The 24,698-nt window shown below is 43.8% G+C and overlaps 1 protein-coding gene across 5 annotated transcripts in view; it reads right to left on the reverse strand.

Moving 5' to 3' along the window:
* Positions 1-24,698, reverse strand: part of MCC (MCC regulator of WNT signaling pathway) — a 387,038-nt gene that overhangs the window by 4,083 nt on the left and 358,257 nt on the right. For all 5 annotated transcript variants that reach the window (XM_061624167.1, XM_061624176.1, XM_061624184.1 and 2 more), the window contains 2 exons: positions 23,608-23,705; positions 186-308 (listed from right to left, as the gene is read on the reverse strand). In XM_061624167.1, the coding sequence (XP_061480151.1) occupies positions 186-308; positions 23,608-23,705 (221 nt within the window). The remainder of the gene's footprint in view (positions 1-185; positions 309-23,607; positions 23,706-24,698) is intronic.

A 24,698-nucleotide genomic window follows, 5' to 3' on the forward strand; every position in this document is an offset into this window, starting at 1 on the left:
GGCATAAACTCAAAACTGTGATCTGCTTCACAGAATGCTAGCAGAATTATAGTCACTTTATTTGCATATTGCTTTTCTGTATAACTTACACTCCAGTGGTTCACAGTGAAAATATGACTTTCAGTCATATCACTTAATCCATTTCAGTGTATGCTGCCATTTTCGGGAGAAATCTGAAATCTTACCTGTTTGCTCTTTTCAAGTCATTAACAAACTCTGCAGACTGCTGGTGACGGATTTCACTGCTCTTTGTTAGTCTTTCTAAGGCACTCACCAACTCCTGCACTCTGGCTTTCAGTTTCTTTTCTCTGAAAAGGACAAAGCATAATATTTACCATCTCATATGTGATGCATGTAGGACAAGAAGAGCCAGTGTAGGATAGTGGTTCAGAGTGGATTAGGACCTGGGAGACTGGGGTTCAAACCCTCACTCAACCATGAAGCCCACTGGCTGACCTTGGGCCAGTCACAGGCTCTAAGCCTAAACTACCTCACAGGGTGGTTATGAGGATAAAAATGGGGGGGGGGAGAACCATGTGTGCCACCTTTAGCTCCTTGGAGGATAGGTGGCATATTAAATAATTTAAGTTAGTGATAGGAAATGCATACACACAGTTGGAAGTTGCAGATGTTCTTGTGTTACTCTGGAGTTGTGGAAGCCATAGTGGCACTGCTACTGCCCATATTTGTATTAACCCTGTTTCCCAAGGGTTGATGTGTAAAGGAGCCACAGTACAGATTTCTTCTGTGTGATCCAGTTTTCTCAAGTTATCCCTGCAGCAGTAGCTCCCATGCTAGTGGATGGTCGCAAAGTTAAACATCTACAGTCAGGTCTCTTGGATCTAGAACATGAGTCACCTTAGGGCTCTTCCTAAAGGAAAAGCATCTCATGTGTGATCGTACAATCAAGTCAGTCTATTTTGATTATACAAAGAGAAGGCACACTTCAGCTTTAGAGAGTTCTCATAGTTCTTACCTCATGTTTTTGTCCCACAAATAAATTTGTGAAAGGCTGAAATTGGCATTCAGAAGAGAGGGTCTTACAGTTTCTGTTAGAGAAGGCAAGCACTTAAGCTTTGATTGTCACAAAGGAGGAAATGGACCATGGTTCTAAGTCTGGGAGTGAGGAATACAATTATCTCCTTGAAAACAGATCAGTGACATGGAATGGCTTCAAGAAAAGCAACCACACTGCAGAAAGTCTCTGAGAGCCCGGTGCCACTTTGAAGAAGCTGAGAAATAAAGCATCAACCAGCACAATTTGACACTGCTTACTGCAGCTTGTAAAACACAAGCCACTTTGGTGAGTTTAGTAAGAGTGCAGTCCTAGGTTGGCCTGTGGGTGGCACTGTTCTACTACAGAAGGAGCAGTCAAACATTCTGCTTTTTCAAGCACACGGACTTCAGCATTTTTTAAAAAAAAGATGCACTAGAAATGTACCTAAACTAAATTATCATCACTAGTCAACCTATTAAACATGTATGCCAAGGAAGTGGGGCTCAATTGGTGAGATAATAATGAATAAAGAATAAGATAAACAATGAGACACATTTGTATCATGTGTGAAAAATACCCCAAAAGTTGTCAGAATCCTAATTCAACTTGGGAGAAATGTCCCTTTCTTAAGACTGCACATGGCAGTCAAATACATTTGGATGAATATTTGTGGCCTCTTCTATACCCAGAAAGAATCCTTTCTTAGGGAAAAGGTGTTGGGGTTCAACAAATATCTGAAGGATGACAGGTTAACCACCCTGAACTAGAAGTTTACAAGACCTCTTGTAAACATCCCCTTTATCTCAAAGTAGGATGAGTACTGGAAGATACATGGGAGCCTGGAGCAATGCAGTAATCTAAGATTTGCTGCTTTGTGATATCCTGTTCAAAGTGATAGGCTTATTTTCGTAACAGTTTCTTACCCCATATAGATTCAACAAGGCTCTCATAAAGATCTCTTTCCCAGGTCTGGAGAACAGCTGGATTTTGTAATTTTCAAAAATGGGGAATCTGCCACTGGGATTCCCCAAACACTGGGAATCATCCTAGCATTTCTAGTTATAACATGAAGTCTGCATAGCATCAAGGAGAGTTGCATAATCTATGGGAGCAGAGAGGGATCTGTGGAGTGGTGGAGGACAACCGGGCGGCGCCGACTTGTTTCCCTTTCGAGCTGTGGCTGAGTCGAGCTTTCGTCGGTGGGGAACGGGGCGCGGGGCAGAGGAGTGGGAGTTGCGGCCGTTGTGTTTTCTTTTTCGGACTGCGGCTTCTCACTGGGTTGAGAAACGCCGCCGTTGCCACTCTCCTTCTGCCCGCAGAGTCCAACTAACCTGCACCGCCCACCACGGCCGCCGGCTCCTCCATCCAGCCCAGCTGGCTAGCGAGGCCGAGACGTCTGGATAATCCTCGCCGCTGCCGCTGCACTCTCTCCAAACCGGAGGAGAAAGCTCCTGGCTGTGGAACTCCAACCAGCCTACAGCGCTCACCATACGGTCGCCGGCCTCTTCGTCCATCTTAGCCTGCCAACGAGAGAGAACTTTCGCCGCTGCTGCCGCCGGGTCCTCATCAAGCCAGTGGAGGAGGAGGAGAAGGAGAAGATTGGCGGCGGATCCACACTGCAGCCGCCCGTGGCACTGGCCTTAATCCCAGGGGGTTTACTCTGTGCGAAGCAGCATCACCTCCCTTTTGTTGGAGGGCCTTCTGAAGGGACCTGGCGGCGCTGCCATTCAACCCAGTTACTTTTTGGGAGGGTAGTTTAACGGTGGCGGAAGCTGACATTGGGGCATGTGCTACTCACAGGGGAGTGAGGGGGAAAGGGTGGGAGGCCAATGTATACCAAGGCTGAGCGGTAGACGTTGGTGGGGAGCTAGGGGCAGGTCATGTCAGGTAAGAGGAACCAGAGAGAGATGTGTAATATCTGTCCCTCGTTTCAGACCTGCCCGGAACCAACAGATAGCTGGGGGATGCTTGACTCCATACTCCGGCCTTCGAGTGCTGCTGTGCAATGCCAGGTCTGTTGCCCAAAAAACATCCCTCATCCATGATATGATACTGGATGAGGGCGCAGACCTGGCATATATTACGGAAACCTGGCTGGATGCAGCTTCTGCTCCTATTCTAGCTGCCATGTGCCCAGCTGGGTTTTCGTATGCACAGCAGCCAAGGGTCGGTAGTTGGGGAGGGGGAGTGGCAGTTATCTATCGAAGGTCCTTGGTTCTCACCAGACCCCCACTCTATAAGACCAAGGTGGCAGATTGCATGTACTGGAGGTTGGGACCAAAGGGCAGTTTAGGGATTCTGCTCGTGTACCGTCCACCACGCTGCACGACGGACTCCCTGGCCGAGGTGCTGGGGGTGGTCTCGGATGTACGGGTGCAGTCCCCAAACCTTTTGGTATTGGGGGACTTCATCGTGCATTCGGGGGCCAGTCTCACTGGAGCACCTTGGGACTTCTTGGAAACCATGGCTTCCTGGGAGCTGCACCTTATTTCAATGGGTCCCACCCATGTAGCCGGTCATGCACTCGACCTTGTGTTTGTCTCGGGAGAAGAGGGGAGTGGTCTGAAAATTGGGGATACATCCATCATCCCCTTGTCATGGTCAGATCACTACCTGGTGAGGATGGACCTTTTGTTGCCGCAAACCCTCTGTGGGGTTGAAGGGCCCATTAAGATGGTCCGCCCCAGGCGTCTGATGGATCCTCATGGATTCCTGAATGCGCTTGGGGATACTTTGGAGCAAGCACACAGCCACTCAGCTGAAGCCCTGGTGGAGGGCTGGAATGCCGTGATCACCGGGGCACTAAACCGAGTGGCTCCAAAATGCCCCCTCCCCTGAATAGAACTCAGACGGCACCGTGGTTTACCCCACGGTTGCGAACTCTGAGGCGGGAGGTGAGACGGCTAGAGCGCCGGTGGCGAAAGTCTCGCTCTGAGGATGATCGAACACTGGTTAGAGCTGCTGCTGCAGCCTATCATGTGGCAATAAGGGCAACAAAAAAGGCTTTTTATGCTGCCTCTATTGCATCTGCAGAGTGCTGTCCCAGGAGACTATTCCAAGTGGTCCGGAGCCTGGTCGGTCCAGTTGCTCCGGAACCGATGGAACATAAGGTCTCCTGTGACGAGTTTGCCAAACACTTTGCGAATAAAATCGATTGTATTAAAAGCGATATTCTGTACACTGTGGATACAGGGAGTGAGCCAGAGGTGATCAGTGTTGCGCCGGTGGCGTGGGATCGGTTCCAGCTTCTTCCTTCTGATGAAGTGGACAAGGTGCTTTCAACTCTAAAGCCGACCACCTGCCTACTTGACCTTTGCCCTTCGTGGCTCATTATGAGCTGCAAAGATAGACTGGGAGAGAGGATCAAGCTGATGGTAAATGCATTGCTTGAAGAGGGAGTAATGCCATCAGCGCTCAAGGAGGCAACAATAAAACCAATCTTAAAAAAGCCCTCCTTGAACCCTCAAGATTTGAACAACTTTCGCCCAGTCTCAAATGTGCCATTCTTAGGCAAGGCATGAGCGGGTGGTGGCTAAACAGCTGCAAGCACACTTGGAAGAAGCGGATTATTTGGATCCATTTCAGTCGGGCTTCAGACCGGGACATGGGACTGAAACACCCTTGGTCGCCTTGGTAGATGATATGAGAAGGGCATGGGATAGAGGCGAATGCACCTTCCTTGTCCTCCTCGATCTCTCAGCGGCTTTTGATACTGTTGACCACGCTATCCTCTTGGACCGCCTGCAGAGGTTAGGTATTGGGGGCACTGTATTGCAGTGGTTCCATTCCTTCGTCTCTGGGAAATACCAAAGAGTAGCCCTGGAGGAGGAGGTCTCAGATCCCTGGCCCCTCACTTGTGGGGTGCCACAGGGTTCTATCCTTTCTCCAATGCTTTTTAACATCTATATAAAGCCGCTGGGAGCAATCATCAGGAGATTTGGGCTGCAGTGTCAGTGTCATCAGTATGCGGATGACACGCAGCTCTATCTCTCATTTAAATCTTCACCAAGGTTGGCTGTGGAAACCATGTCCAAGCGTCTGGAGTCGGTGAGTGGCTGGATCGGAAGGAATAAGCTGAAGCTGAATCCTGACAAAACCGAAGTGCTGTTTGTGGGAGACAAGGGAAGGCTGGGAGATATAGACCTGGTGCTTAATGGGGTACGACTGCCCCTGAAAGACCAGGTCCGTAGCCTGGGGGTCATTCTTGACTCCCAGCTGTCCATGGAGGCTCAAGTGTCGGCTGTGAGCCGGGCAGCTCTGTATCAACTTCATCTGACACGGAGGCTACGCCCCTACCTTCCCAATCATCTGCTCCCACCGGTGGTGCATGCCCTGATCCCCACTCGCCTAGACTACTGTAATGCGCTCTATGTGGGGTTACCCTTGAAAACGGTTCGGAAGTTACAGCTGGTACAGAATGCAGCGGCGCATCTGATTGCAGGCAGCCGCCGTAGAGATCACATCACTCCTGTGCTGAAGGAGTTGCATTGGTTACCGGTTGTGTACCGAGCCCAATTCAAGGTGTTGGTCTTAACCTTTAAAACCCTATACGGTTGTGGTCCAGCTTATCTGAAGGAGTGCCTCCAGCATCAACAGGGATGCCACTCAACAAGATCAGCCTCAGAAGACCTTCTCTGGATCCCACCAGTCAAAACAGCTAGACTGGTGAGGACTCGAGAGAGGGCCTTCTCAATAATAGCCCCCAACCTATGGAATCTTCTCCCTAATGATCTACGCCATGCCCCGTCTATAATGAGCTTCCGCCGGACCCTGAAGACCTGGTTTTTCAGGCAAGCTTTTGGGACGGATTAGTTTTTACTGTTTTTTAAAAATTTTAACTGTTTATGTATTGTTTTATCTTGTACGTCGCCCAGAGTGGCTGGACAACCAGCCAGATAGGCGACTAACAAGTTTAATAATAAATAAATAAAAAAAATAAAAATGGAGTCTGCTGCCTCTTCCCACACTCTTAAGATTGTCTGAAAACTGATATCAGTGCAAACTTTATAGCTTTAACATCAAGCCAGTTTTTTTCTCCACCACCACCACCTTGCTTTATGCTCAGCCTGAAGGAAAGTTCTAGAGAACTCTGAAGAATGCTCACTATTTTGTCTCATTCTCTGTTGGCTTAATAAAGGTATTGCCCTGCTATGTATTTTGGAATCTATTTTGCCAGTAAATTGTAAACCTGGATTAACTACAAATTGCTTGAATGCCATCACACGCTTCCCAAAATCCTTTCGAAAGAAATCTCTCTCCCTGTATATACCCACTACTGCAACAGCCAATTCTAATTTGGTGAGTAACTGACTGTGTAGTGCTATGTAATAACGAACACTAATGTGTTATTAAACTATAATAATGCTGTTGAACATAGTTATACTAAGTCAGTTATACTGTGCTCAGTTTTATCTTACTGTGACTGGCAGTGGCTCTCCAGAGTTTCAGAGAGGAGTCTTTCCCTGGGAGATGCCAGGGATTGAACCTGGGATCTTCTGCATAGAAAGGCCATGTTCTGCCTCTGATTTACAGCTCCTATCCTAAGCACTTGCTCATTCTCCTGTCTGGCAATATAAACCAAACACACGCAAAGAAGCATCAGCAAACTTGTTAATGGTAGTCTTGTGTAACAAAGAGCTTTGCCTTTTTATGTTTCTAAAAAAGAAAAACCCGCCCTGCTATCATTCACACTTTGTAGCTAAGATAACAGCTACATCAGGACATCAGCAAGAGACTATTTTGCCAGCAGCACATGAACTGGGCATCAAAGTATGGTGTCAAAGAATAGAAAAGAGATCATTCTCTTTTCCTTAACCCCCCCCCCCTTTTATATAAGCATCCACTGTTCAAGCGTTCTGATAATGCCACAAAGCAATCTGCAAAATTCTTCTCTGAAGTATATCTGGCAGGAATTTTTCAAACTTTTTTTACAAATTCAGCAACAATTCAGAAAACAAGGGCAATTCAATCATTTGTTAAAAAGTGAAATACTGCCCTGGCTTAGACAGAGTATGCTATTTTGCAGTTTAAATTCTGGATATAAATCAAATAAATAAATAAAGCACAAGCTTCTCTCTTGGGAGCCTTTTATTGTCATATGGGCATTTTCATAGACAGGTATGATGTATCTCAACCCTCTCAATGGGTCAAGAACCTCCCTTTGGTTAAGGAAAGGTTATGTAAAGATGGGTTTAATGAAAAAGCAGGAATCCCTGTGTTCTGCACATAGCTACGTCATTTTCAGAAGTGCTCTATAGCCGCTGTTACAGTTTGTCTCAGGACATGGCAGTGAACTGTAGCAGAGCCTCCAGGGCCCCCACTGTTTAATGTACATGGCAATTAGGTCATGGAAAGAGCTAAGTGTGGAATAAATGCTGGCAAGAGGCTGTGAACACAATGCTTTGGGAGGAGCAATGCATTTGCTTTAATAAACAATTTGAGTTGGCATCCTTGTGCAAACTATTACTATCACTTTTTAATTGGGTATTGTATGTTTGTGATACAGTATAGTCTTTGTTTTTGCTTCCTCTTCTGATTTAGGAGAGGATCGTGCTCATTAGGATCAATTGTCTGATGAGAGCCAAACCGGTCCAAATACCCACAAAATGTGTATGTTTTAAAAAGAAGCACATAAAAAGATTTTTGTTCTGCAATCCAAAATTAGAATAGTGGTGCCTAACAATAGAGGAGATCAGATTTTGCCAGCCTCATAAAAATGCACTAGAGCAAAACAGCAAAACCCACATCCACCCAATAAAGCTTATTCTGCTGAGCAGGAAAAGATCTGAATGGATCGCTCTGAAACAAAAAAAAATATCTCTGGCCAAGATAAACTATAATCACAAGCCAGTGTAATGCAGTAGACAGATGATTGAAAAAAATATTATTATTATTGACTACTTTTATATCCCAGCCTTCCTCCAAGGAGCTCAGAGGAATTTTTGCATCACAACATTCCTATGAGGTAGGCTGAACTGTGTGTGAGGTGCCCAAGCTTACTGAAAGTGGCATTTTCCATGTCTAAACCTGATGCTTCAGTCATTACATCACACTGCTAATCTACAACTCACTGCTTTACAAAGCAAGTCGCTATCATCGGTTTTCACTACTGGCAAAACAAAGACAATAACCTACCCCACAAAGCTGTTTTGAATATGAGTAAGAGCATAGTTTTGAGCACAGACAAGATGCTATATATAATACTAGGGAAAAGCAATAACGGTAAAAATCTCAGTGTCAAAATTTCACCTTTAAGCCATAGCGATTTGTAATTCACTGTCAACAGTACCGCTTCCTGTTCTGTTGAATGTCTGGTACAGGAGACCAATTTCCATGGTCTTGCTGCTGAGGTGGTCACAAGACTGCTAGCCAAACAGCATGGAAGCTTCAGTGATCCAAGATACTAGTCCACAGGAGTTAAGCTGAAATTGTTGCACTTCATGCTATTGTTCACTTCATGCACCCTCAAGTGGAATGGCTTTTGGTCAATAGTGATCTGTTCCTGATTTGAACTGGAAGTAAAGCTGAATACCTATGTATTGTCTATTGCTAAACTCGGTAATCATCTACAACATTAAATGCATTTTTAAACAAATAAGTATGGATAGATTCTCTTTCTCTCTCACACACACACAATTTCCTGTGTTGCAGATAGTGCGGGAAGGAGGGGGGAGCATTCTCCTTTACTCCTATCTGTTTCAAATGAGTAACAGAGATTTTAAATCTCTCCTTTCTTCTCATCAATTTTTTATAGAATCCTAGAAATCTGAGACAACCCACACTCACACACAAAAAACCCCTCTATTAGGTCATCTTATCCTCTGCTCTGCCAGTGCACGATTGTTCCCTACAGGACATTTCTCTCATTTCCTTTTCCCTGTGGAGTAACTGCTGTAAGTGCTCTTGACCTGTTGGTGAATTTATTCAGGACCCGTCTGTCAAGCAAGATGGGGAAGTCAAAAAAGTTTGCAAAGCAAATGGTCACCATCTATATATGGCAAGGAAAATGCACTGTAAGCATTCCTCCTGAAACTATGCTGCAATTATTCAAGAGCTTAAGACTGCAGTCCTGTATCCACTTACCTGGAAATAAGCGGCACTTAACTCAATGGGACTTGAGTCTGAACAGACATATATAGGATTGTGCTGTAAGGCTCATTCAAACAGTACTTCCCCTCCCACACACAAAGACCATTATGTAGGAAAGCACTCTTACATTGCATGTTTTGAAATACATAGCAAGCATTTTTTCCTACCACAAGAGACATTCATACTATGATATTTATGTATTTTACTACACATAGCTTACTTCAGAAACTATTGTCTGCAGTGATGTAGTGGAAGGGAAATGCTGGGACGTGAGGCTCCTGACTTCTTGTTTTAAAAGAGCGGGAGTGATGATAACATCTGCCAAAGTACCAGGGCAACTAATGGACCCTGCTAGCTCTGGCAAGTGAGCAAAGTGATGAGGCTTTCATTGAGTCATGTGATATCAACACACAGCACTGATCTTCAACTGATGGGTTAGGAGCTACTACTGGGTTGCAGACTGTTCTAAAGTGGATTGCAACAGCAGTATCACCACAATACAAATACATGGTAAAAATTAAGAGATGGGATTCCAAATGCTTGTCTGGGTTGAAGACTATTGGCGTAGAGGAAGTCAGTAAATGAGAAAAATAAGCAGAGACTGGATACTTCTTTCCTTTTTGATGGGATTCCTACTTCATGCTCACATAACACTTCTTTACAAGATTGTTTGAATTTCTTCTTAAAAGCTAAAGATTGCATCTCAGCTGGTTGGAAACCTTTTGCTGATGCTCAACCTATGCAGTCAGAGCCAAGTTGAACCAATGCAGTCAGAAGTAAGCATCACCAAGTTTAATAGGGTTTACTCCCAGGAAACTATGTGCTTCAAAATTTATTACTATATTATTGACTGCCTGTCCATTGTTACACAATGGAAACCCCACCCAAGAGATTCTTATAAATTCATACTAGTGGAAATGATCTAGTGTGCAGTTACGGAAAACACAAAAGTACAGATCTTTACCCAGCAATTCTGGAAACCTAGTAGCACTGATGTAACTTCATAAAGCAAACTAGTTGGCATATGAAACAGCCTAGTCTTCTAATATATATTTGCACCATATGCTGTCATGCTACGATTTGTTTGGCAGACAGGTGGGGTTGCAAACTACAGTGTCACAAGAGGCTATGGTTGGGCAGCCCAGGCAAGCAGTGGAGGGCAGCCAGAACAGACTGCAGCAGCCCTCCAGTCTGCTGGCTCCACCTTCCAGCCTCTGGGCCCTTTCCCCCAGGATCCAGGTTAGCCAACAGTGCTACTGGCTGCCTTCCTCTTCTCCAGCCAGCCTGAGGATCTGCTGCTGCTGCTGCTACTACTACTGCCACTGCCACTGATTACCAACAAGAGTCAGCCCAGGCACCAGAAGTAGCAGCAAGGAGAGATGGAAGGTGCCAAGAAATAGTGACTAGCTAGCCTGGTGATCTGCCACCAATTACAATGAAGAGTTGGCCTAGCAGGAGGAGCAACATGAGGAGGAGGAAGGCAGCTGGCCGGCCTGGTGATCTACTGCTGTGGTTAGGATGAAGAGTCGGCCTGGAAAAGGTGGTGGCAAAGGCAGCAGCAGCAAATCCCCAGGCTTTCTCTTCATTCTTCTTGGCTCTTGTAGCATGAGGTGGAAAGGGGAAAGTCTAAGGGGTGAGCAGGACTGGGGGGTTTGGTAGGGATAGGGGGAATTGGTGAGTGAAGCGAGCAGGGGCACAGCCCCTAGTATTTTTCATTTTCATGAAGGAACATCAAAGAGGTATATATCAGCTAGGTATCCACAGAATATTTAGGCTGCAATGCTAAACACACTTATTGCCTTGAGGGCAAATCCAGTTGAATATAGAGGGACTGACTTCTGAGTAAACATGCTGAGCAGTGCATTGTTGCAGAATTAGTTCTACAGCTAGTCAAAGTATATACCTTTACCCTGAAAATGCCAATTCTAATTTTATTAACGTGGCTTTAGGAATATGAGAACTCTCAGGTAGACCATTGATGTATACCTACTAAGCATCAAATAAGACATAATGGCAGCAGCAACACACTTGCCTGCCCATATGGTCTAAATCAGGTATAAAATGGGTGGTAGGGTAGTCCAATTTTAAGTGCAAAGAGGGCATTTGAGGAATGGTGTGTGGAACCCTCTCGTCTGCCTCTGGCTTGTCTTCTCACAGCCCCTTTCCCAGTGTTGCTTTCCTCTAAACAAGACTCTGATGTTGGAAGGGAGCCAAGCTGAGGGGAAAAAACACTTTGGGGGAAGCGGGGGGGGGGACAGATCAAAGATGCAAATTTGCAGTTAAAGAAATGCATCTGCTGGCATCTACTCTAGTTTGGTTCTAAAGGGCTGTTTCACGCAAATGGGATTTCCTACAGGGATGGGACTTCAGTACAGAAAATGTAAACTCATTTAAATACTTCCTGTCATTTTGTGTGTCTGTGTACACACACGTACCCATCAGTTTAGACAGATATGGTGTTGGAAAGGATCTGTGCTGGATTTGTGATGCTATAAACCTTAATTAGGTTCTCAGGACTTTACTGGCACTATGCTCAATTAGTGATCTCCCTACAACTATTTCTAAAAGCACTGTTTTTACTAAGCCAAGTTCCAAGCAGTTTTTTTAGTTATGTAAACTTTCTGATTTGAAAACAGTCAACAACATGAAGCTATCTTGTAGTCCTTTCCTCCAAAAAGCAATATTTTCCCCTGCGGGCACGGAAGCTGAATTAGTAGTGAGAAGCACATTTCATATACATGCCATGACTTCAATCCTTTCCTTATTCTGTACACTCCTTCATGTCCAAATTTTACGTATACCTTTATTCAATCCTTCTGTCTTCCCCTAATATCTTCTCTGAAGGTTTTCGTAAACCTTTATATGGAAAACCAATTCTAATAAACTCCCAGCACAGCAGAGAAAGTCTCTCTCCCTTTGGTCAGCAAAGTGTCTTTATGGCTCTTTGTTTATTTATTTATTTTTTACATTTATACCCTGCCTTTCTTTCCATGATAGAAACCCAAGGCGGCTTACATATGGTTCCCAGGCGGTCTCCCATCCAGGCACTGACCAGACCAGAACTGACCCTGCTTAGCTTCAGCAGGGAGCTGGCCTCATGTGCCTTCACACCATAGCCTGGTTCAATCTCTGTTAGTTAGTGCTTGAAGTACTATTATCAAAAACAAATAAACTGAAATGTTACAGACAGAGGACAGGGAACAGACTTCTTGTCCAGTTCCTTATATCAGAGGTAGGCGATACTAAGCAGAAGCAAAGGTTCTGGAGGTGATATTTAATGACCCGGCCTGAAAAGCAAAACTTGTGATTATGTTTTTGGTCCTCCCTGTCCAAATAAGGACAATTTTTTGGTAACTGCACTAATACTACTAAATATTCAGTAAGAGCAACTGTTTATATAAACAAAAAAAAATAAGAGGAATACTGATTCTATAGTAAGGATATTTGATATATTTAGGCTGCAAGCCTATGGACATTTATATGACAGTAAGACCCACTGAAGACAGTGGAACTTATTTCTGAGTAAACATGCTAAGATAGGATTATGTTGTAAACATAATGCCTGTGACAGTAAAAGGTTGCCCTAAGGATACTACAGACAAAGCCCCAGTTTATGGCCCAGTTAAGAGGAAGAATTTACACTAGCTTAGTTCCATAGAAGGCAATGGAACAAAACTCTCTTAAATACAAGGAATAAACCACTTTGGAATCCATTTTATTATTTTTCCTATTAAATGAACACATGCGCTTCACAAGCAATAATTGCACATGCAAATATACTGGGGGTGCCCAAGTATGTAGGAATTCTGTCTCCAAGTGTCACTCTTAAAAACAGACTTTTTAAAAAATTTCATCACACCTTCCCAGCATGAATTGGTTTAAAACTAATTCAGTTGTATACTATCTCCTGTGGAGTGTCTATGTGTTTTTCAGTGGTGGTTTAGTAACCTGGGGTGTTTTCTCTTAAATCCAGAAGACGATATGACTGCAGAAATTTTGCTGTGACTGCAACACATTCTGCTGTGAATGTACTGCTTTTTTATATCTCTCTGAATGTCCATACTTAAATTATATAAGCATATATTACTGACAACAAGCTCAAAGCCCCACGATTTGAATTTGACATAGTAATCATGGAGAAAATTTAAAATGGATGAAAATTCAAAATATGTTCCACTTATTATTGAAGGTTTACTGAACAGTTTTTGTTTCTGACTATCATGGAAACTGATCTTGTACGTTCACAACATTTCAAATGAAAAACTTAAGAAATGCCTTGCTAGGGCAGACTAAAGTTCTATCTAGTGCAGCACAATAGCCAGGCAAGGATGAAGATATCTAGGGTTAATAAACTGAGATATGAAGAAGCCTTCCTGTGCACACAGCCCCATTGCTCTTCCCTTTGTTCAAGCCGGCAAAGAAAACAGGAAGTCTTATGTTAAATATAGTGGGGGCCACCAATCCGGTACCTTTGGGTGCCTTGGCTTTCACAAGGGCTTTCACTGGCTTTGTCAAGCGGGTCCCCAGACGCTGAGCTTTCATTGTTAAAAAAAGGAAGTCTCTAGCCCCTAGAAAGAAAGTTACGAAACAAAATGTCCAGGTACCCTTCTAAGTTATTTCTGTGTTATGTGCCAGCCTAGCTGATCCCACCTGTTAGTATTTTTAGCCAATGAATGAAGTCAGAGCTGTGACTAATAAGTGAATTGACTGAACACAAGCAATAGGAATCCCTGCGGTCCTAAACAGCTGCTGCTTTTCTCTCCCCTTCACTGCACTTTTCCTGCTTTTAGTAGTCCTTGGAATCTCCATAGTTTGCCCTTTCTTTTTATATAGCAACCAGGATGCATCTTTCATGTGGTAGGTTTGTTGGTTATCAGGTACTCCCTAGAAGTTATTTGATGCAAATACCACTACACGGTAAGTGCAGGTGGATGTTAAAGAATCCCCTTCCCCAAATGGCAAATGCAAAATGTGAAAACTTTGCAAAGACATTTAGACATGTCTCCTAAGAACATTAGAAGAGCCTGCTGGAGCAGGCCAATGCCCCATCTAGGCCAGCATCCTGTTCTCACAGTGGCCAACCACATGCCTTTGGGAAGCTCACAAGCAGGACTTGAGTGCAAGAGCACTCTTCCCTCCTACAGTTCTGTCAACTGGTATTCAGAAACATGATGTCTCCAGCCATGGAGGCAGAGCACAGCCATCATGGCTAGCAATGAAGCACTTACAGATCCTGCTGTGAGGGAGCTGATGTCCAGGCACTCATTAAGAATTCACTGTATAGTTAACTTACATACAATGGTATACATGCCTACTTCAGAAGTAATAGTCTTTCGGTTTAATAGGGCTTAATCCGAAGTGTACAGGATAGCAGCCTAGGTTTTGGTTTAGGACTGGCACTGGGGAAAACAGGGTTTGTGTTCCTGTAATAGCTGTATCTACAATCAGGATCAGCAGGACATAGCTGACTTCCCATGGTAAACAAGAGGGTGTGTGCATGTGTGTATGTAGAAGCAGCCATGACTGTACTGTCTCCATTTTGTGCATGGCGCACTCAGCACTCTCTCAAAATATGCCCACTGGTCCAAAAAAGGTTGATGATTCCAGAACTACAGTTTCCCATTTTGTCCAAACTGAGAAACCATGTTGAACAGCTTTGGAACAAACCAGGATATTAAACCATGGTTTGAATTTGGTTTAATATCCTGGTTTGTTCCAAAACTGTTAACTATAGTTTCCCTGTTTGGATTGATGGAGCCAAATCTGTTTGTCCCAGCGTTTAATAATCTGAAGTATATTGCCTCAGAATAAGATGGCCTCATTTTATCAACATAGTAGCTACTGATAAGGTGAGTCCCTTCATGAATATATGCAATCATTTTTACAGCCATCTAAAGCAATGGTTGCCATGACATGCTGTGTAAAGAAATCCAAAATTTCATTATGCGCTTCATGTATATCACCAGGCCTGGCGTCAGTGGGCAGCCAGATCGGGCACTGGTTGAGGGCCCCTGCAGCTGGGGCTGGGAGGATGGAGGACCCGCTCTGTGATCTGTGCCAGCATTGGGTTGTGAGTTGCAATCACAAATTACTCTTCGTGACCTGATGCTGGAGCTCCACCCTCCCATGCAACACCTCCCTATGCAGCCGCTGTGGGCTTAAATAGACCCAGCTGTGTGATCTCCAGCGTCACTGTGTCTGCCATCAACCAAGATGGCAGGCATGTACACACTCTCAGCTTGTTAGTGCAGTGATGCAGGAGGTGGTGTGGGCTTAAATAGGCCCAGCCGCACAACCTCCCACACCGTTGCCCTCAGTGCACTGATGCGGCAACATTGGAGGTGGGACTGCTGGGCCTCTTTAACCCCACATCAGCTGCAGTTTGGTGCCAGCCCTGTATATGACACAATATTCCATGTGATTTGTCCTAAACCTAGTGTCCATAAGCAAAACCTTCTGCATTTGTTAGCTCCACATGATTTCATAAATCTTTATTATGTCCTTCTCACCATCACACAAAAACTCAACCTCCTTAGCCTTTTCTTATGGCAGGAGTGGCTAACCACTTTTAGTACAAGGGCTGCATTTACCTTTGGACAACCATTCAGGGGCTGCATGCCAGCAGGGGGTATGGCCACTCCACTCTCAGGAGCACACACAGGCCCCCTCCTCAGCTAATTCATGTGTAGGTTCTCCCAACACCCCAATTTTCAAATGATCGATCTGATGACTGAGGAGAGGATGATTAGCATCCCCATTAGCATGCTGGGCTTCTCCCACCACAGTGCTGTGGCTCCTTTAATTTTCTTTCTTTTTGCAACAGCAGCCACATTGGTAGGGTCAAGGAGGGGGGAGGACAAAAACTTCTTGGAGGGACGGATCAGGGATTAGCCATTCCTGCCTTATAGGAAACTGTCCCAACAATATGACTTTAGATTGTTCTGTGCTTCCTGGTCTACAATATTCTTAAGATGGGGTGACCAGAACTGAGTATAATATTTAAAATGTGGGCATGAACCAATTTATTTTATGAGAATTGCTGTTTAATTTTCAAAATTGAATTTCCAGTCTAACTGGAAATCTGCCTGCTTCCCTCACAGGCTCACTCCCCCTCCCCCACAAGCACTTCCTGTGTGGGGCTGGGCAGGGCCCAGTCGGGCAGAGTGGGGTTACTGCTCTCTCTCTGCAGAGTTAAAGCTTGAAGTTTCACTTTCACTTAGTTGACAAAAGATGTAATTGAGTAATTCAACAGATGGCAGCATAACAAGATTGAGCATGATCTTTAAGGTTCCCTGGCTGAATACATACATCTGACTGGCACATGGAGGTTGCCTTCCTCCAAGAAGGTCCATGGGCAAGAAGTGAGGCGGTCCAAACTGTTGTCTATGGAGCTGTGAATATTTGTAACCGTTAAAAGCTCCAATTAATTTTTTTTAAAATCCTACATTGCTCTGCTTTGAGGCAGTGGACCTGTTTGTCTGCAATTTGGGAGGCTTAATCTACTCAACGGGGGCTCCTGTGTTTGTAAATAAATAAATATTGCCTTTTAATATATTTGTAAACCCTTAAAATGTTTTAAAAGCTTTTTAAAGATGTATTTAAATATGTTTTGTTTTAATATGTTTTTAATGGTTGTTGTGTTTTAATAGATTTTGAAGTCTGCTTTTATGATGTTTTAAAGTGTTTTTAGTGCTTTTGTTTGCCGCCCTGGGCTCCTATTGGGAGGAAGGGCGGGATATAAATCTAATAAATAAATAAATACAAAAGATTTTTGAAAAGCCAAGCATGCAATGTTTACTGAGCATTGTTTTTTGGTACCCCCAAGAATTCCAGAATGATGATGATGAAGGTAGCATACTGACACTCTCTCAGGATATTTGTTCTACATATAGATGTAACATAAACAGGAATCTTAAAGTACATTCAAAAAGCTTGTAAACCCACTTTTAGTCAGATGAACATACCAGGAAAACAAAAGGTGGTTCAAGCCAACCTGTTTTGCCCCCCCAGCCACTGCTGCTGGGTGCCTGAGACAGGAGAAAGTGAAACTACTTCTGTGAAGGAAGTGGATTTAGCTGTCTTGGACTGTTAATCTGGACTATGGCTTTTTATGGGAATGCATGTTTTTACTTGTTTGCTTATCTGGGATTATAGGGTTAAATCACATGCTCTGGCTGATCACATGATCTGGCCTGAGAGCACAACTACCAAGGCAGTGAGTGTAACTACCACTGCATGTGTGTGGAAAAGTCACAGCCTAGTCTAGACCATTCAGGACATTCTGTGACCTACTGGGGTGGGACATATGATTGACAAGGAAGTAGTAGCCATCCTGGAGTTTTTTAGTTCAAGGTGGGCCTCCTCAGACAACAAACCTTTAGACCAAGGTAGATCTCAACATGATAAGGAAAAGCTTGGTAAGCCTGGGAGATAAGCAAAAAATAATAATATAGGAACAGTTTGGTGAGTTTAGGCAAGTGTCTTAGACAAGGACAAGTAGATGGTGTGTTACTCTATTTTGTTATTTTGCTCTGAAATTTTTGATTTTTTTTCCTGTATGGCATATCTTTCCTCAAGTCCCATATTTTTCTTTCTCTTTTAGTAAACTCTTCAAGGCTATCTGCGCCTTATTCCTTGCTGCCACTCCTCTCATGAATGGGTTCCTCGTGGCTCATCTGCTGTGCCCACTGACCTGTGTGTGTTGTTTAACGCCAGATCGGTATACAATAAGACTACTCTCATCCATGATTTGATTGTGGATGAAGGTGCCAATTTGGTGTGCATTACTGAGATTACTGAATCGGGAGACGCTGTGCAAGCCCTTGACCGCTGCCTGGACTCGGTGGTGGGCTGGACGAGGGCCAATAAACTGAGTCTGAATCCTAGCAAGACAGAGGCACTGTGGGTTGGTGGTTCCCGAGTTCGGATAATTGGTCAGTTGCCTGCTTTGGATGGGGTCGTACTCCCTCTGAAAGAGCAGGTCTTACAGTTGATCATTGCGCAATGAGGCGAGGGCCTCCTGCAGATACCATCTTATCAGGAGGTCCATTCCGCACAACATAGGAAATGGACCGTTAGTGTGGTGGCACCTACCCTGTGGAATTCCCTCCCCTTAAATATTAGGCAGGCGGTATCTCTGTTATCTTTTCGGCACCTTTTGAAAACTTTCCTCTTTCAACAAGCCTTTTAAGCTGGGACCTATCCCAGTCTGTGTTGGAATTGCTTTTTAATATGTTTTTTTTAAACAATATGCTTTTAAACCCTTTTTTAAAGATGTTTTAAAAGCTTTTTTAAAAAAATGTTTTTAAAGTTGTTTTGTTTTGGTGTATTTTAAGGTCTATCTTTATGATGTTTTAAAGTGTTCTTAGCACTTCTGTTTGCCACCCTGGGCTCCTGCTGGGAGGAAGGGCGGGATATAAATCAAATAATTAATAAACAAAGAGACAAACAAATACATTTGTTCATAAACCTGCCGTGGTCTCTATTTATTTTAACCACCCAAGCTTGAAGCCATTATACTGTGGTACCTCAAGAGGCTTCAGAGAGATGCCAGTGAAATTTGGAGGTTGTGCGATAAGGGGTGGCCTTCTTAAACTATTTAATTCCTTATCTGGTGGCAGAAAGAGCATCAAATGGAGAGTGGTAGGGTGCAAGAGAGGGGTACACTCCCTTGTGGCCAGATCTCCCTTTTCCAGGTGGCTAGGGACCCAGAGTGGCTGGATGCGGCAGTCACAGCTTCCATCTTAGGTACCCAGCGAAGCGGCATTTTGTTAACCTTCACCAGCTGGAGGTGGCATCATCAGTGAATGCAGGAGCAGTAAGACTGATGGGCTTGTGCTCAAGTTGCACTTGCTAGTTGACACATCCAACCATTTGTTTATGAAGATGATCTAGCTGCAGGGTTCATAGAATCATAGAATTGTAGAGTTGGAAGGAGCCTATAAGGCCATTGAGTCCAATCCCCTGTTCAATGCAGGAATCGAAATTAAAGCATACCTGACAGGTGGCTTGTCCAGCTGCCTCTTGAATGTCTCCAGTGTTGGAGAGCCCACCACCTCCCTAGGTAATTGGTTCCATTGTCATACCGCTCTAACAGTTAGGATGTTTTTCCTGATGTTAAGTTGAAATCTGGCTTCCTGTAATTTGAGCCCATTATTCCATGCCCTGCACTCCGGGATGATTGAGAAGAGTTCCTGGCCCTCCTCAGTGTGGCAATCTTTCAAGTATTTGAAGAATGCTATCATATCTCCCCTCAGTCATCTCTTCTCAAGGCTAAACATGCCCAGTCCTTTCAGTCTCTTCTCATACGGCTTTGCTTCTAGTCCCCTGACCATCCTCGCTGCCCTCATCTGAACCCGCTCCAGTTTGTCTGCCTCCTGGACGCAGAACTCAAGATGAAGCCTAACCAGTGCTGAGCAGAGGGGAACGAATACTTCACACGATTTGGAAACTATACTTCTGTTAATGCAGCCTAAAACAGCATTTGCCTTTTTTGCAGCCACATCACACTGTTGGCTCATAGTCAGCTTGTGATCAACAACAATCCCAAAATCATTATCGCATGTAGTGTTGCTAAGCCAAGTATTCCTCATTTTATAACTGTGCATTTGGTTTCTTTTTCCTGTCTGTAGAACTTTGCACTTATCCCTGTTAAATTTAATTATTTTCTTTTCAGCCCAATGCTCCAGCCAGCAAGATCACTTTGAAGTTTGTTTCTTTCCTCCAGGATATTAGCTATCCCTCCCAATTTTGTATCATCTGCAAATTTGATAAGCATTCCCAGCACCTCCTCATCCAAGTCATAATTTGCCGCCCTGGATTTCTGCTGGGAGGAAGGGCGGTATATAAATCACATAATAAATAAATAATTTTTTAGCTAGCTTCCTAATCAGAATATCATGGAACACTTTGTCAAAAGCTTCGCTGAAGTCGAGAAATATTATGTCCACAGCATTCCCACAGTCTACCAGCGAGGTTACCTAATCAAAAAATGAGATCAGATTAGTCTGTCAGGATTTGTTCTTGATAAATCCATGTTGGCTCCTAGCAATCACTGCATTGTTTTCAAGGTGCTTACAGACTGACCGCTTTATAGTCTGCTCTAGAATTTTCCCAGGGATTGATGTCAGGCTGACTGTTCTGTAGTTCCCAGGTTCTGCTTTTTTGAAGACAGGGAAAACATTAGCCCTCCTCTTGTCATCTGATTCTTCACCCATCCTCCATGATTCCACAAAAATAATAGACAGTGATTCCGAAGGTTCTTCAGCCAGTTCCTTCAATACTCCAGGATGCAGTTCATTGGGCCCTAGAACTCTGAACTCATTCAAAGTGATTAGGTATTCCTTGATCATTTGTCTATCCATTTCAAGCTGGAATTCCGCCCCTTCATGTTTCCCAGGAGGGTCATAGACCCTCTTTTGGAAAAAGACTGAGCCAAAGTAGGAATTGAGCACTTCTGTTTTTTCTTTGTCATCTGTTATCATTTTGCCATCCTCACCGAGTAGTTGTACTGCCGTTTCTTTGTCTTTTACTATAGATGTACCCGAAGAAAGCTTTTTTTGCTACATTTGACATCTTTCACTAACCTCAGCTCATTCTTGGCTTCAGCCTTCCTGACGACATCCCTGCAATTCTGTGATACCTGCCTGTACTCTTCCTTTGTGGCCTGGTCTTCTTTCCACTTCCTGAATGTGTCCTTTTTTGTTTTCAGGTCATCTCTAAGCTTTTTGTGAAGCCACACTGGCTTCTTCTGCTGTTTCCCCCCTTTTTTCCTTGTTGGAATTGCTTGCCATTGCGCTTTTAGAATGTCCTTTTTTAGAAACTCCCACCCATCTTGGACTCCTTTTCTCATTAGCGTGGCTTGCCATGGAATGGTACTTACAATTGTTCTGAGTTTATTAAAATCAGCTTTCCTGAAGTCCAGGGTGCGCGTATGGCTACTCTCAGCTTTTGCTTCTGTTAAAATCAAGAATTCAAGTATGGTGTGGTCACTTTTCCCCAGAGTTCCCGTAACTGCCATTTCATCCACCAAATCTTCTCTATTGGTTAGAATCAAGTCAAGGATAGCTGATCCTCTAGTTGCTTCCTCCACTTTCTGTAGGAGAACGTTATCTCCAACACAAGTCAGGAATTTCTTGGGGGGCCGTGTTTGGCAGAATTTGTGTCCCAACAGATATTGGGGTGATTGAAGTCCCACATTACTACTACATCATGCCTCCTTGAAACATTTGCCAATGTGCTTTGCAAAAGTTTCATCCTCATCTTCTCCTTGATTTGGTGTTCCGTAGTAGACTCCAACTATCATATTCCTTTTGTTCCTTGCCCCATTTATTTTAATCCAGTTACTCTCGGTGGAGCTACCAAGCTCATCCTCCTGTATTTCTGTGCAGGGATATGTATTTCTCTTTCTATTTCTTCTGTTCTTTTCGAAGAACTTTATCCTTCAATTTCTGCATTCCAGTCATGGGAGTCATCCCTCCAAGTTTCAGTTATACCTATCAAGTCATATTTACTCTCCTGTATTAAGAGTTCAAGTTCATCCTGACACTGAATACCATGTGATTTATGGCCTGGCTTCTTTCCTATATTTATATGAAGACTATTACTGGGCCCCATTAGAGCTGTTCCCTCAATTCTCCTTGCTGTGCACAAGCCTTTGTTAGCCATTATCGCCAAGTTTACATTTCCCTCACCTTAGGTTTCAGTTTAAACCTCTCCTGATGAAGTTCTCCATGCTGTGGCCAAACACATTCTTCCCAGTCTTTGTAAGGTGCATCCATCACTTGCCAGCAGTCCATTTTCCAGGAAGCATAGCCTGTGGTCCCAGAATCCAAATCTCTCACGTTGGCACCACCTTTGTAGCCAGTCATTCACCCAGAGTATTTCTTTCCTTTTCTACTCCACTTCTACTTACTGGAAAGATGGATGAGAAAACTATCTGGGCTCCAAGGTCCTTGAATTTCCTTCCCAGAGCTTCAAAGTCTAATATGATTTCTTTGTAGCTCTGCTTGGAAGTATCATTTGTTCCCACATGGATGAGAAGAAAGGGATATCTGTCAGTGGGCTTTATGAGTGATGGTAACCTTTCCATCACATCTCTAATCCGTCCTCCAGGGAGACAGCATACCTGGCGAATTCATGGATCTTCTTTGGTTTCATTTCCATGCAGTAGGGAGTCTCCCACCACCACTACTGTTCTTGTTGTGGAGCATGCTTACATTGCCTCTGCTTCACTGAGCTTCAGCCTCTCACTGGCTGTCGCTTGGGGTCTCCTGTAATTCTTCCCCTGCAGACTGTCCTCTACTCCCATCAAGTCCCTTCAAGTGGTTCCATAGTTCCACCGGTGAAGGGTGCCTTCTAGCTCCTGTCACCCTTTTCCATGGAGCTTCCTCCGCTTTGGTGTTGCTCTCCACAACAGTCTCTTCTTCTTCAACATGCAAGTTGAAGAATGTGCTCCAAACCCACTTTTATATTATGACTTTCTTCACCCTGTGTTTAACGAGTCTCCCTTAACCACACTTTCACCAATTTATCTGGGAAGGAACTTAGGCTGACAGGTCTGTAATTTTCTGGATCCATTATTTAAAAACTGGTGTCAGATTGGATAATGGTCCAGATTGGATAATGTATTTTAGTGATACATTATATATTTTATTCAATAGCTCAGCAACTTAATATTTTGAGTCCTTTAAAAGCTCTTGGGTGAATAGTCTCAAGCTTGTGTAAATTGTTACTTTTATATTTGTTAAACAGTTTTATAACTTCATATATTATCTGATAAGAGTTTATCAGAAGTGCTGCTGGCAAACAGGAACACTGTTCTATGTCTGGCTTGTTTACAAAATTATTATTATTTTGTATTTGCTGTAATAATTCAGCTACTTGTTTTTTAAGCTTGTGGCTTTTAAAATTTATATTGCATTATTCACTTTTTATGAAATAGCTCAATCAGTACTGAAGAGAAGATGAGTAGATGCTATTCTATTCTTCTTTTTAAACTAATGAACAAAATAATCAGAAGGGGTGGTACATGAAAAGAGATTGCTGTTTGTGGCAATCCTCAATGCTTTGTGTAAGTGGATGAGGCCATGTGGACTCCTTCATACCTATTGCACTGTTGACATACTCCTTATCTTTAGTTACTTCTTGTACTACTATTAGGAAGCTTATTCATGCAGGGGTTTAATCTCACGGAGGTGACACATGATACAAGATCAAAATGCTATTCCCAGATTTGCTATGTGTCTGCCTGGTGGTCTTTCATTAACTCAGCTAGCTATTCTTATGCCTCTGGCTTCTCATGTGTGATATGGGAATTAGCAACAATAACTAAGTTCCCTATCTATAGAGATTTGAAGAAACCTAAGGGACTGTGTTGATGAGCATTACAGAAAAGTAAAAGAGAAAAGGTATTCTTAGAAAACACTAGAAATGCAAAGATGTGACTACTTATCATTTGACTGATTAAAAGCCAGAATAATATCACATCTCTCTCTCTACATGAAAGCAGAAATTTTGCTTACCGCCTAACAGCATTTGCTAGTTCTGTAGTCAGTTCACTTTCACTGTAGGGTTTCACCTCAGTTAGCGTTAACGATCCTGTGGTGCCATCTGTGCATTCCTGCAAAATAAAGCATGGCAAGCAAGGGTTGTCAAAAACTCAGACATATTTTTAATCATTTGCAATACTGTCTTGCTGGTCATTTCCCATTCACTCCCATGCATTTCTGTTCACATTGCCCACGCATACCATTAACATAGCACTGTCGCTCTGTATTCATGTATTTGACTGATACTCACACATGCGTACCTGTTTATGCTCCCCACAGCCATACTTCATTCTCTCTCTCTCCCCATCCCACTCTTGTTGCTATCCTCCACTCCTCTCTCTCCACTTCTTGCAATCCACTTACAGTAGGGCCCCGCTTTACAGTGATTCGCTAATGTGGCAGCTTTCAATTAAGGAAAGTCCCCGCATTAAGGCGCTTGTTCTGTTTTTACAGAGGTTTTTTTCCATCGTGCGCCACTTTGACGTCATTTTCACGTGACGCGTCCCATTATCGTCAATGGGTTTCGCTTTATGGCGATTTCCTCTTTACAGCGGGGGTCCGGAACGGAACCTGCCGTATGAGTGGGGCCCTACTGTATCTTCACCTCTTCCTCTTTGTTGCTACCATCACTGACCTTTGAACTGAGATGGAAGAAGGGCCTTCAAAAATGCTCTTTCATCTCTTGGTGGGATGGCTGCTTTGGGATAAGATGGTGTTATCTTGGCAGAAGACAACAGTCTAGCAACACACACACACACACACATGCATGCACACACAAAAGCTCTCTGGACAGCACTTCCTTTTCCCCAGTTCAAACATCAGCAGTGGCAGGAGCAAGGAATAAAGGAAATGCTGACACATCTGGCACAAGATGGCAAAGGTAGGCCCAGGCCCAGGGGATGTGGCCTGGCTGGAATGCCCTGCCTCCACCCCCTGCTATGGCTCAAACAGTGCACATATGTGCAAGCTTCAGGAGCTGAGATGTTATAGTCCCAGCAGCCCCAAGCTAGGGTGCTCAGTTATCCTCAAGTGTTTGGGGCTAATGGTGGCGATGGGGTGTAATT

Source organism: Rhineura floridana, chromosome 1 (genome assembly GCF_030035675.1).
Source record: "Rhineura floridana isolate rRhiFlo1 chromosome 1, rRhiFlo1.hap2, whole genome shotgun sequence".
In the NCBI taxonomy this organism is placed as follows: Eukaryota; Metazoa; Chordata; class Lepidosauria; order Squamata; family Rhineuridae; genus Rhineura; species Rhineura floridana.